The sequence below is a fragment of the Cavia porcellus genome, unplaced genomic scaffold, assembly GCF_034190915.1.
Source record: "Cavia porcellus strain 051 isolate PalLab524CR breed Dunkin Hartley unplaced genomic scaffold, mCavPor4.1 scaffold_17, whole genome shotgun sequence".
Classification (NCBI taxonomy): Eukaryota; Metazoa; Chordata; class Mammalia; order Rodentia; family Caviidae; genus Cavia; species Cavia porcellus.
The window spans coordinates 32,639,575-32,653,679 of record NW_026947500.1 but is presented as its reverse complement, the minus strand read 5'-3'; the positions used below and the strand labels follow the sequence as shown (position 1 = coordinate 32,653,679).

Here is a 14,105-nt window from a genome sequence, read left to right as displayed (position 1 = left end):
AAGAAAACTCAATTGTCCAGAACTTTTTCCCTGAGTTGGTAGCATATATGGGGTGCAGGTCACATCGTTCTGAAATTTGGTTGTGGGCATACTGATCTCTACATTTAAGTCATCAAGTAATTTGAATATATTAATATAAATCCCATTTGCTCTTTTTTCTGAAGAAACGCTCTAGATAACTCCCTAAATAGCGCTTCCATTCACTATCCTCCCACCCCCCACTCCCCGTCCCATACATTTCCAGTTAAGTAATTTAGTTTTGAAGGATACTCACAGGAAACGAAAAACGTTCTCAAAGTCAATTTCCCGCAGATAACCACTAGAGGGCAACATTGCCTTTATTATAGTTCTAATTTCCATTGTATCTAATTTGTTCTCGACAGGTTGAACCTCATTCTCTAACTCTACTTCTGATCTCACTTCTAATCCAAAATGTAACTGGGTTCTGTGTTACTCTCATGCTGTGTCTTTCGCATCATTTCTATCTTGACTCCATTCCCAGTTGTCACTGTGAGGCGGCAACCATGCCTAAAGACAAGAAAAAAGGAAAAATTAAGTGAAACTGCCAAAGAAAAAGTCAAACTAAAAGAAACTGCCGGGCGAAAGGGCTATTAATTTAAGAAGGAAAGAGACAAACCAGTTATTTTTTGGTTCGCATCCAACTCACGGCCCAAGGTCAGAACTGTGTAAAACACACCACAAAGGCGCCTTTCAGGAGTGGGAGAGGCCGCCTGGGGGACGCGTGCACAATCCCCTCCTTGATTACGCGGCTGCGCTGGCGGGGGCAAGGGCACGCTCGTGCACGCGCGTGCGAATGAATAGTAACTTCGCAGCAGCAGGACCTGCGTGGGTCGGGCGTGGGTCTGGCGGAACCAACGGCTTCCGGGAGAACCGCTTCCGGACGCGCGATCCTGCACCAGAGTGTGCGTGGCGCTTCATGGAGATCAGCCACTCTTTGTCCTGGAGGAAACCGAGTCCCGAGGGTCGGACAGCTCGCGCCACAGAGCCCAGCACCTGCGCTCAGCCAGGTGTTCGAGCGGGAGCCACTGCTCTCGCCTTATTCTTACCACCTGGCAGCAGGTGACGCTGCGGTGCAGAGAAGACAGCTCAATCAGGGATCCCTCAGAGAATCTGACAAGTTAGGACACCCTTCCCCCCGCCCAAGTACTGCTCCAGAAAGTGGGTGTGAAATTACAAAGGGGTGGTGGCACTCGGGGGATCACAAGCCTCCCAGAACCGTCCGTTTATCCGATGCCAGGTTAGGGAGAAATCGGGTTCCGTTTGGAGCCCGAGGTCACGTCCGTGAAGGAAACCAGCCGGATTTGGGAGGAGGCGAAAGAGCGCTTCTCCTCCCTCCAACGCAGCAGTCGCTTTCTCTCGGCAAACACGAAGCGCTTGGTGGAAGGTGGCGGTAAGAGGTGGCCGCCGGGCTCGCGTTCCCTCCCCCTTGTCCGTCCCCACCGCACCCCCGATGAGGAGTCCAGTAGGACTCTCGGCTACAGTAGGCTTTGCAAACACCCCAAGCCTGGATAGCCGGAAGGGGGACAGCGCACTTGGCTTTTCCTTTTCGATTTACTTTCAGTCATCAGCTCCTCAGCCTAGCGCTCCGACCTCTCCTTTCCCGGTCTCGGGCCCCCATTCCCTAGCCGGCTGCACCCCTCCTCCACCCTGGTCGCAGCCGCTTCCCTAGACCCTCAGCCTGCAGCCCCGCCTCCGCCGCCACGGGGTTCCACCCCGGACGGAGTGAAATCTACATAGTGCCCGCCTCTCTCGGGAATCATTGGTGCAGCCGTGCCAGTCGCGGTTCGTGATTGGTGAGTCGCCCGGCGTTATTTGCATAAGGGCCGCAGCCGGGTACCCAGCTGTGCGGGCGGCGGGCGCGGCGCAGAAGTTTGCAGAGCGCTTTCTCGCCGGCTGGTCCCGGACTTGCGCTGCGCCCGGCGCCACCGCCGCCTCCTTCCCTCCTTCCCTCCTTCCCTCCTTCCCTCTCCCGCCGCCACTGTCCTCTCGGAATTCCTTCTTCGCGAGGGACAGACGCTCTGGTGTGGGAAGTGGAGGTGGACGAGCGGCAGCGCGGAAGAGGAGCGGCGGGAAGCCGTCCCGTTGACAGCTCCGCGTCGGGACGCCGCCCGCGCAGGGCCCCGGCTCGCCGCGAGTGGCGCCCACCTTCCCGCGGCCGCCGGGCGGGCGATGCGGCCGCCGAGCCCCGCGGCGCAGAGAGGACGGAGGGCGCCAGGGAGAGCCTAGAGCGCGCTCGGCGAAGGGCGCATGGAGTGGTGAGCGCCCCTCGCTCGGCGAGGCCGCCCGCGGCAGGCTCCCCATGGCCGGGACGTACAGCTCCACCCTGAAGACGCTGGAGGACTTGACCTTGGACTCCGGGTATGGGGCCGGGGACTCGTGCCGCTCGCTCAGCCTCTCGTCCTCCAAGTCCAACTCGCAGGCGCTCAACTCTTCGGCGCAGCAGCACCGCGGGGCGGCCTGGTGGTGCTACTCCGGCTCCATGAACAGCCGTCACAACAGCTGGGACACGGTGAACACGGTGCTGCCGGAGGACCCCGAAGTGGCCGATCTCTTCTCGCGCTGCCCGCGGCTCCCGGAGCTGGAGGAGTTTCCCTGGACCGAGGGAGATGTGGCGCGGGTGCTACGCAAAGGGGCCGGTGCGCGGCGGCTGCCCGCGTTCTCCGTGGAGGCGGTGCGGCGCCTGGCGGGGTTGCTCCGCAGGGCGCTCATCCGCGTGGCCCGCGAGGCGCAACGCCTGAGCGTGCTGCACGCCAAGTGCACCCGCTTCGAAGTGCAGAGCGCCGTGCGCCTGGTGCACAGCTGGGCGCTGGCCGAGAGCTGCTCGCTGGCTGCGGTCAAGGCGCTGTCGCTCTACAGCATGAGCGCCGGCGACGGGCTGCGCCAGGGCAAGTCCGCGCGCTGCGGCCTCACCTTCTCTGTGGGCCGCTTCTTCCGCTGGATGGTGGACACCCGAATCTCGGTGCGCATCCACGAGTACGCGGCCATCTCGCTCACCGCCTGCATGGAGAACCTGGTAGAGGAGATCCGGGCTAGAGTTCTGGCCAGTCAGAGCCCCGATGGCAGCGGGGCAGGAGGTGGGGAAGTGTCCGCAGAGGCCTTGGAGATGGTCATCAACAACGACGCAGAGCTCTGGGGCGTCCTGCAACCCTACGAGCACCTCATCTGCGGCAAGAACGCCAATGGTAAGTGTGCTGGCCTTGACCCACGCGGGACGGGAGTCCGTTTCCTCGAACGAACGAACCTGCTGTTCATGCCGGGACTACGCATGTGGTTTGAGGATGGAGTTCATTACATGGCTTTTGCCAGAGATTGGGATACCAGGCTTTGGAGGATAATATTGTGGCCATTCTTCTTTTTTTGGTTCTGCATACTATTAGGACTTTCTGGGGACCCTTCACTGATTGGGTGATATTCAGGCTTTGGACCAAACCCTTCCAGAAGCTCCGCCGCTCTTTGCCTTGGTGGTGGTCTAGTTGTCTGTTTTTTTCTGTTTGTTTGTTTGTTGTTGTTTGTTTTTGTCTAGCCTGAGTTTCTGTCTCCAGAGTTCATCCTAATAGCAGCAGCATCCTAAGAAGTCCAACCCTCAAGACCTGAGGCTTGAATAAGTGGGCTGGGCAAGGACTGTGACAAGCCGAGGACATGTGCTGAATCTTGGTTTATTTGGGTTGAAGGATACCCAGGGTTGTGTCCACTCTCGGAGGATGAAGGACGAGTGGTGGGTTGCCAACACTGGGTGCCCAGAAGTGGTGGAACTGAGGGCTCCTGAAGCCCCTTAGCAGAAAAGGGAACCACATGCTGACTCCCAGGGCCTCATTTTCCAATTTGTCATTAACCAAATGAGCAATTGATTTAAAACCCTTGCTGAATTATATGAACAGCCCCTGTGACTTTCCCAGAAGGAAGGGTGATCCACTCAGTCAGCTGCATTATGAGGGAAGGGTGGGCGTCTGTGTGATATCCACTCTGGGAAAGGAACAATTTGCACTTCTCTGAAAGATGCCGTCACTTCAGTGAAAAGGACAAGGCAAAATATTTGACCTTCTCCCTGGTAAGGTTAGGGTGTGCCCTGCATTCAGCAGCAACCTGTCCATCAGACTCCAATTTCAGAAGCCCGGACCATAAATTATTTAGAATAGACTATGGTTAGGCATCTTGGCAATCTAATTGGAAGGTCCATTTAGGGGACAGTATAGGGACAGATAAGTAGGCAGTGGAAGAGGCCAAATGGTACTAGAAGGAAATAGCCAAATTCAAATGTGGTTTAACATAGTTATAAGAGCTGAAAATTAATGTATTAGTCACTGTTAGGGGTCTATTAGCGATCTGTAACGTTAGCTGACCTATTAGATAGTGTGATACAGTGAAATACTGTATGTGCATTTGGTCTTGCCCTTTTCCTGGCATATGACTCTGAAAATACGTGGTATCTCCAAAGTGGTAATGTCTGTTTGTATTCTAATGAGTTGACTAATAGAAGGTCACCTCTGGGCAGCTTCAGGATTGGGACTGGTTGTCAGAAAAAGTAAGGTAGGACTTTAGAGGACTGAGACTTTGAGCCCCAGGTCCACAAACTTCCCAGGAGAGGAGAGTGGCACGGCACTAAGTTGATAACCAGTGGACAAGGATTTAATCATGCGTTGGTGATGAAGTCTCTACTCAAAAAAGGACAGGGCTGAGAGTGCTTCAGGATAGCTGAACAAATGGGGATTTCTGGAAGATGCTGGGCCTTCTCCCAAACCTTGTCCTGTATGTTTCTGTGTTTCTATCCTTTGTAACAGCCTTTATCACAAAATAGTAAACATGTTTCCCTGAGTTCCATGAGTTGATCAAGCAAATGAAACCAGAGGAGCTTGTGGGCACCTTACTTTAGAGCTAGTAGGTCAGACAGGTAAAACTCCTGGGGCTGGTGATGCTGTCTGGGAAGGCAGCAGTCTTGAGGCCAGAGCCTTCAGCCTGCGGACGTGCTGACTGGCATCTCTCCAGGTAGATAGTGTCAGAGTTTAATTGAGTTGAATTAGAGGACACACAGCTGTGTCTGCTGCAGAATGCTTGCTTGCTAGTGAGGAGAAAGCCCCACACAGAAATCTTCTGTATTGTGTGGTATGAGAACAGAGGAAAATTGGTTTGTTGTTCCAACAGACAGGTAGCTATACTGTTCTGTCCATTATATAGATGGGGAAGCTCCCCAAGACTACATAAGTATTAAGTGCAAAACTGGAGTTTGAATTCTAGAGACTTCAAGCTTTGTTTTATTAGTCCAGCTTCCAAAGTAAACCATGGACGTGCTCATCCTCATTTCGAAGACACTGTACTGGCCCAGTGTAGCTAACTTGGCCTTCCCCTGCTTTGGTTTTCGATGTCTGGCACTGCCAGAGGGCACGCCTGCAGTGGAAGAGCATTTGCCTTTTAATTTTCTTCCTCTTAGGTCAGACCTGAGGTCAGTCCGGAAGTCTAGTCAATGACATCACAGCTGATAATTGTGCTTTGCCCTCCAAGTTCATGGCTTCAGCCCTGGGAGCACCAACCAGCTCCAGGAAAGGAAGGAAGAATAGGGGGATTTCCAGCTGTTTATCATGGCAGGAGGTCTGGACCGAACTTAAAGAAAGGCTCCTAGGAGAAAAAACTGAAGCCCTAACCCTAGGAGCAAAGCTAACATAACAGCGGGGACAAAACATGTCTTTGACCACCACCTAACATCTGTTTTGTTTTCGTTTTTTGCTTGTTGTTGTTGGTTTTGGTTTGGGTTTTTGTAATACCGGTCCTTCTCAATGGGCTACATCCCCAACCATTTTTTATTTTTCATCTTGAGACAGAGTCTGGCTAAGTCACTAAGTTGCCCAGGTATGGCTCAAACTTGTGATCCTCCTGCCTCAGCCTCCCAGAGTGATGGGTCCCAGTTCTTAAGCCATGATAGTGAAAGCAGTAACTTTCCCTAGACAACGGATAGCAGTGCTTCCGGGATCCTCAAAGCTAGTGTCTCCCTCGATGCCTTTTCTAGGCTCCTGGGACCTTCTTAGAGGCCAGATGACCATTTGTTTCCACTTAGTAACATGGACGTCCATTTCTTATACTTGCAAACCAGGGGGTAGCCTCACTGAACAACAACTAGACTGATTTATGAAGTCCCTTTAGACAAAGTGAAATGAATATTTAGTAGAAAACCAATGAATCACATATGCCTGAGAGCTGACTTCAGAGGGAAACATAAACTACTTAGAAATGAAGAGATCCCAAACCTTGGTTATATTAAAATACCCCAAGGCCAGCATGGCTACAGTTTATACAGCTGAAGACCAACTGAGGAGCAGCTACATATGGGAGAAAGAGTGTGGTTAGTATTCTTGCCCTGCTGGTCTTCCCTTTAAATTATATATTTATTGTTGTTGTGCCTGCTAATTATACAGCACGGGCACATGCATTTGACTCAGCGATACAGAGCTCTTAAACTTTTAATGTCTTCCAACCAGGAATTTAAGAGCCCTAATCCATCTATCCTTATCCATTACTCAGAATGCCAGACAAATATGGCTTTGCTCAGCCCAAGACAGAGGATAAAAGTTCTCTGGTGTTTATAAGACATCCAGCTCCGTGGAGCAGCAGAAGTTATATATTGTGGCTCATTTGATATTGACGTCTGAGATCCTAGAGCAGTGTCATTAAGCGATGATATCTCTGTGATTTCCTTATTGGGAGGCAGAGGAACCACTTTAATAGAGTAGTATTTATAAACAGGGAACTGGCAGAAAATAGAAACTTCTCCCTTCCCCGGCCTCTCTGTATCCTTCTCTGTCAGGAAACTCACTGACGGTGAGCTACATTCAGAGCATCCCTTCTGGATTTCTTTCTGACCATTTTCCTTAAGCTTTCATGAGTGACTGTGAAATTTGAGAAAATCCTCTTCCATTTCTAGAGTTTTGATGAAGTGATAGGATTTATTCCAAAGCAGGATCCAGGGTTGATCTAGCAAAGTGGGAAAGGGTGCAGACTCTGGAATCACCGGTGAGGGTTTGAAGCCCAGCTTTGCTGTTTACGCAGAGTGAACCAGGGACAAGTTTCATAAGCGTTCCAAGCCTCAATTTTGTTATCTGTAAAATGGGGTGACCAGGGACAAGTTTCATAAGCATTCCAAGCCTCCATTTTATCTGTAAAATGGGGTGATAATAATGCCTAGCTCATGAAGTTGGTAGAGGGCTGAGATCATAGATTTAAAGATCTTAGCCCATAATAAAAACTCAATAAAAAGTAGCAATTCATTCAGCAAATATTTATTCAGCACTGACTTGGCACCCACCATGGTTAAAAGTGTCACGATGGACTAAGTGGTGAAGAGAGGCGGGAGTCTTCCCATAAAGTTTATAATCCAGAGAAGACAGGAAAAAGTAAATAAGAATTTACTCTTGGAGGTGGTGTTTGTTTGTTTAAGGTCAGTAATAGGACAGTGTAACTGGGGCTAATTTAAATGACAGGCCAGGAAGCCGGCTCTGAAGTCTCAGTAGGAGTAGCCAGTAGTAAGCACCTTTCGGCTATGGATAGTGACTGAGAACTTTCCTGAATTCACTAGCTGACCAGTTGAGGCAAGTCTGAACATCTGAACTGCAGTCAAGAAATAAAAGGGCTGCATCGAAAGCAGAGATTAAAAACTTCTGGCTATAGGATTCATTTATGGAGGAGACCGTAGGGTGGATTTCCACCGACATAGGTAATCAGCAGAAGGAGCAAGGGTTAATTGAGCTGTGAGTTGCTGTTTAATCAGTGTTCACACCTGGGTTGTCTGAGGGAGGGCCTCAGCTCCCTTTTTCTTTGGCCATTTTATTGAAGCCAAGGGGCCTGGTAAAACTGAAACAAAACAAGCTTTGGAAATGGAAACTTTTTCTTTTTTTCCTTGCTTGCCTGAGAAATGCAACCTTAGCTGTAGGTATAAGAGGAACAAGCTGGAGTTGTTTAGCTTCTTCCAGAAAGCTTTGCCGGGCTTCCCCACCCCCAGCTGGAAGAGCCACTCCTCCTCAAGTTTCCGTAGCACCCAGGGCATATTCTTGAATCATTTCCTGCCTCTGTCTGTCTCTCCCAGCAAACTGTGATCTCACAGGCTTCCTTGTCTCACTTAAGGCCTGATGTGTAATAGGTACTCTGTTCATGTTTATCAGGCCGATGATACGCCACACAACATATGTAATTCCAAATTTCACACTTGAATTCCTTTGATGCTTCAAGAACCTCCCCCCTGCATCAAAACAGAGAAGTTCAAGTTGCTTTTGACGAACAGAGAGAAGATTTGGGGGAACCCACACCATAGGGCTATTATTCAACCAATTGATACCCTAATTTCTGGGAGGTTTCACAAGGCTATCTGTGATGAATAGAATGTGAGTTGGAGGCTTTTTACATTAGGAAGATGCCTGTTTTCATTTGTGGTACCTAGAGTCTTGGGGTGTTCGGCAAAAGTCTAGTAGGCAGCAAATGGGTCACCAGGAGGATTGACTTGGAAGTGTCCTAAGTAATTGGTGTGCCAGTGTCCCCTGGCCAACAGAGTGGCCCTAGAGGACAGTCTGTTGATGACTTGTTCAGAAGAGGTTGTGCCTGTGTCCGGCCCTGCCTTTCTCCAGTCTAAGAAATGAACCAAGGCCATCACCTGCCAAACATTCCCAGTGGGCACAAGCAGCATCTAAGCTTATGAAATGAGCCAGACAAACATTACCACTAATCCTCAGGTTTGTCCCTGTCCTGCTTCACCATGGTGATTTGTCCTTGGCCAGCTAGGACTTTGCCTCTGTTTCCACACTCCTGCAGCTGTAGTAACAGGCCTGACTTTGCTGTGGCATCGTACGCTCCTCACTGGTGATCTTGCCAGTTCCCTCTAAAAATTCTGCGTGTGGGATTTCATTTTGCTGTGGTGTCTCTAGGAGGCAGTTTTCATGGCCCAGTAATGACTGAACCAGAACCAAGTCCTAAGGGTGTGTTTTTCTTGTAAAGATTTACAGAACCAAAAGTTATAAGGAATGGGTCAGGAATTGATCTCCTTTAGATGGTAGCTAGGGCCAAACATAGTAGCAGCAGTGCCGTTTACAGCTCTTGTTTGTACAGTGACCAGGGGCTTCCAATTCCTTAGGCCAGCAAAGGTGCTCCCTGTGCAGACAGCGTGCCCTGGAGGTACCATCGATTTGAAGGAGCCATTATTGCTGCTCCTGAGGGGCCTGGGAGCTCTGCTGTCCAGAGAGGGCCTTACAAGTGTCAGCTGCGGGCTGATCAATAAGCTCAGCTGAACAGAGAAGCTGCTGAGTCTCTGCAGTGACACTGGTCTGTAGCTCAGGGCTGCTGGAAGGAAAGTGCCAAAGTGGCCATGCATTAGGGCCACTGGTCTCAGAGAGCTCAGCTCACTTGCTGTGAAGTTGGCAGAAGAGCCTTTATGGAGGGGCACTTGATTTCCTTCGAGTCCACCACAGTGTTTGGCCACTGACTATATCTCAGCCTGAAGTCCAGGGAGAAAATGAATCAGTACAGCACAGTGCCAACGTGCTGGCTTTGGATGGAGTCCGTGTTGGGTACCGCATTGCTCAGCCTAGTGCTGATCTATGCCCTCAGGGAAATCACTCTTAAGTCCCAGCCCCTCTGCTGAAAATTGGGCCATTTGGATTGCTTAGGCCAGTGATGGTGAACCTTTTAGAGCTTTCAATGGTACAAACAGCCTGCTGCAACACACGTGCCCTAGGTTTGCCACCCCTGCTGTCGGCAGTTGGTGTGATGCACACTCTGTGGTCTGGGGATGTTAGAAAGGCTATTGGAGTGGAGCTGCCAGGATAAGTGGTGTGATGCCATGCAAGCTGCTTCACTTCTGTGCCTTAGTTTCCTGTAACAAGGTTTCTCAGCCGTGGTGCTATTGACATTTTGAACTGGACCATTTTTTTTCTAGTGGGGTTGCCTGATGAATTGTAGGATACTTCATAATACTCCCTAAAACACACACAAGTTGTGATCAGAAATGTCTCTAGGGCTCTCTAGAGGTCCCAGGGGAGCACATTCATCTCTAATTGAAAAACACTGCTAAGACAACTTAAAATAGTACCTACCTCACAGGACAGCCGTGGTATTCAGAGATCTCTAAAAAGGACATTGTATTGTGTGTAGCACAGTGGTGGCAAATTTACGGCATGCATATTATTGTGGTTTTCAAATTATCGTGTTTTTAACAAACTTTCTTGACGCACTGATATTTTTTTTCCTTCCAATTTTGCCAAAGTGAGAGTCTTGCACAGGTGGAGATCATGACCCAGCTCTCACGGTGACGAGTATGAGTCACAGGCGCTGCTTGATGACTAACAGTTGGTGTGTGGAGGTAGAAGTTGCAGAAGCACCCTTGCACCCTGCTCTGTTGTGGCTTGATGATCCCACCAAGGACAGAGCGATCCGGCAGTGAGATCAGACCTTTTCCTCTGAGCTCATGCCCACCCCCGCCAGGATGACAGCCACAGGGCAGAGTCAAAGCCCGAGGTCCCCAGGGAGCAATTCTGCGGTGGCTATTGGACTCAGCTTGTCACAACTATCAAGTCCTGAGCCACAGGCATAGCAGGTGTTTGTGTTTTGCAGGCGTGCCATGTAAACACACTTTGTGGTCATCTTGTTTGTTTTTCAGAAAGGTCTATAATGGTTCTGCAGCTTCAGCTATGTGGAGCTGCATGCTGGAAAGAGAGACGATTAAGAAACAGCCTGAGGAATGTCACGGCAGCCTCATTGACCGACCAGTTGATGAGTGCCAGCGATATTCAAGGCACAGGAGACTGGAGGAAGACAAGAGCCCTTCTTGCCTCTAAAAGAGTTTAGAGTCTCGTAGGAAAAGCAAAGTGTGTGCGTGGGTGGCTATGAAGGAGTTTGTAATCACTGCTTCAACCAGTGACGAGGGTGATGCTGGTAGCCTCCATGTACAGCACACTGGTGCCCATCACGGATGCTTTTGGAAAACTAATTCAGTCAGTCCTCAAAAGGCAGACACACTTTCCAGCCCACAGCTGAGGACGTTTTCTGGTGATTGGCAAGCACGGAGGGAAGAGGTGTGTGCTGGGCAAGTGGGCGGGAGTCTGGGCCCATCAGCCAGTGGAGACCCTGGCAGTGGAGAGCTGTGACTGAATAGGTGGGACACTGCAGAGCCCAGGGGCTTCCAGAAGAGGGGAACATGTGAGGGTGACCGGAGAGCCATCTAGTGTGTGTCAAAGGACAGTAAGTCAATGCTGTTGGCTGGGGGGAGCAGGGGAGAGAACACAGGAAAAGGAAAACTTCCCCACATCTTTTATCCAGATGTCAAGAAGGCTGCCAGAGTTCAGGATGAGAGTTTTCCAAAATTTTTTGTTACACAGAAGTCAAGTGTATCTGCTCCCCAGCGCATCTTAACCACAGCCCCAGACCTCCCATAATACTTCTTGTTGATTGAAAGCCTGACCTCAAAAAATGCACCATCCACTATCTTAGCATGAAAGTAAGGAGAGAAAAGCTGCCCTGAGCACAAACGGGCTGAGGGGACCTGAGACCTTCCGTCAGCCTTGTGCTGCTCCTGCTGAATTTGGCTTCTGATTCGCTTGCTGCTTCCATGGCCCTCAGTGCAACATCGCAGGCCAAAGCAGTCCCCGTGCAGAAGGAAGGCTGGACTTGGCAAACTTGTTCAGTGAGACCTTAAATGTACTTCTGCCAAAGCAGGACTCACGATGAAGGTAGGAACTAGGATGAGATAAAAGGTCCCAGCACTTTTTAAAGGCTGTCTTGATAGGTTCCCTTTCCAGCTAGGGATTATCTATAAACAGCTTGAGTCTCAGATGTTTAGTCCTCTCCTGATTCTTGTTTAAGGTGTTTCTGGAGCATTGACAGAGATTGCAGTCATGTTCGATTGCTTGATGTTGCAGAACCACCTTGGCGTTCATTTTCATTGGGACTGGAGTTCCTACGGTCTGGCTGAATTTTGCAGACTGCAGAATTGAAAGATGAGCAGTGGCTTAACTAATAACTTGGGTGTTTGTCTTTTTTTCTGACCCCGATGTTGTGAGGGAATTTTCGCATCTTTTGAAAAAGATAAACTGTGTGAACACATTGCAAAATTACATATAGAGTTATTTGTGGTTGACACTTTGAGGTACACTATTTGCTTTCTAAATGTCTCATAGGGAAGAAATCAATAGGGAAACTGAACTTGGAAGTACTGGAGATGCAGGTTAGTTTCAGGGACAGTTTACCTTGGACCTCAAACTGTAAAACAGGCCTTTCAGCCAGGGAAACTGCCCCTCCAATAGAGGCCACACTTTTATTGAAAATTTTTCTTTGGTTTTGTTATTGTTTGCTGCTAGCGATTGAACCCAGGGCCTCAAGACTGCTAGGAAAACTCTGCCATTGAGTTAGGTTTTGATGAAGGCTTTAAAACTTTTTCTAAAATACCTTCTAAGATTGAAAAATCCATATTTACCATGAGGAGAGCTATTAGTAATCCCAAATTGAGACTCACACACCAAGGGAGAATGTCTGTACAAGGGTCTAGAACAATCCAGTGCAGAGAACTTGGATTTGGATCCAGAGAATTCTAGAACAGAGCTTGGCTGCCGTGTGACTGGAGTGAATCACTCATCTTCTTGGATCTCTCTCTGTCTGTGATGTGAAGAGGTTGGACTAGATCCTCCTCCAAGGGCCTTTTTGTGTCTGATGATGTTTCTGGACCCCTCAATGACCGTGTGAAATCATTTTCCTAAGGTCAAGCCCTGTAATTAGTATCCTCAGGAAAGACGCAGCTCAGATGAATCTGGGTATGCACTCTGAAGACCCGGGGTGGGGTGGGGGCAACAGGACAAAATACCATCTTTTTCATATTAGTGTTAACTGTGGTGACTGCATTTGGTGTTTTTGCTTGTCTCCCTCTGTGTACTTCTGGCTGACCTAATCTGCAGCACTTGACAGCTGCGTCCAGCCCTGGCAGGCCAGTGCTGTGGTCAGTCCAGCTCTGAGGTGACTTCATACAGCCGGTGTTTGAAGCCCGCCTGCCCAGACTTGGGTATTTATAGCAGGGAAGCAACGAGAGAGAAAAATTAAATATGCTACACCCTTCTTTATCCTATGCAGGACAGAGATGGGCATTGTGAGGAATTTAGAAGGCCATGCTGTATAATCCAGCGGGATATTTTTAAATGCTGTTTGTTGCAGTTGGCAGGGCTGGTGTTTCGGAGAGGAGGGAAAATGAGAGTAACTGAGAAGGACGCGCTGCCAGGAGCTCTGAGGGCCAAGATGTGGAGCTTGCTGCCCTGAGGTGTATGGCCTGTAAGTTTCGCTGAGCAGCGAGACTCGGGGCGAGGCAGTGTAGCCCTCTTCAGCCCATGCACCCCTCAGATCCCAAACTGAAAATCAGTAATATGTTCTAGAGAAGGCAGAGCATGTACCCAAAAAAGTCACTTCTGTGAAAATCAAGGCCCTGGTGGTCCCTGGCTCAGCTAAGCAACCGGGCAGATGAAGTAGTGCTGTGTATGGGGACCCAGTTGGAAGCTAGTTGCTTGCAGCTGTTGTGGATTTAATCCTCCCAGGACAAGTTGGGCAGGAACAAGTATTCTGGGACCCGGTTCAGTAGCAGATGGCAAGGACTCCTGGGTAGAGCTGCCTCTGAAAAACTTAAGAATGTCCATTGGCTATTTGTAAAGTACCCTGAGTGTAGTGTCTTCTACCCTATTGGTCTTAGAGGGGAGCCATGATGGTGACAGTGGATCTCTAGTTTAGGAGCAAGGGGGGACTTAGTTTGGAGTACATCCTTCCCTGTGTTCTATAAATTTGTCGATGACTTATGCACCAGGCATTGCTCCGGGTGTTGTGATAGAATAAAGAAGGAAAGCTCTCCTGAAAGATGGAAAGTGTTGGCCCCACGCATAACTGGAAAGAGTTATGCTGGGAGAATAAGGAGGCCAATGTGACCAGAGAAATCAGGGCCAGCCGGAAGGAAAAACAAGTGTTCCGATGACTGCAAGAAGCAACAAGGAGACCACCCTAGCTGGGTGGGGTGAGATGGGGCAGTAGACAGGAGATGGTAGGTGGCTAGGTAGGGCCTTGAAGGCTAGTGTGTAATTTTGCCTTGG

General features: G+C 49.7%; 1 protein-coding gene and 1 long non-coding RNA gene across 3 annotated transcripts in view; one reads left to right on the top strand and one right to left on the bottom strand.

Annotated features, from left to right (window-relative positions):
* Positions 1-302: 302 nt before the first annotated feature.
* Positions 303-1,755, bottom strand: LOC134470932 (uncharacterized). 2 transcript variants are annotated; one of them, XR_010040198.1, is made up of 3 exons: positions 1,196-1,755; positions 638-1,086; positions 303-528 (listed from the first exon to the last, which is right to left on the bottom strand). It is a non-coding gene; the product is annotated as an uncharacterized LOC134470932 (long non-coding RNA). The 2 variants fall into 2 exon arrangements; XR_010040197.1 differs by having other exon boundaries at positions 638-1,755.
* A 103-nt stretch (positions 1,756-1,858) lies between these two features.
* Abtb2 (ankyrin repeat and BTB domain containing 2) overlaps positions 1,859-14,105 on the top strand; it is a 160,646-nt gene continuing 148,399 nt past the window's right edge. Inside the window, exon 1 of the mRNA XM_013145960.2 lies at positions 1,859-3,203. Coding sequence (XP_013001414.2) covers positions 2,321-3,203 — 883 coding nt within the window. The 5' untranslated portion in view covers positions 1,859-2,320. The remainder of the gene's footprint in view (positions 3,204-14,105) is intronic.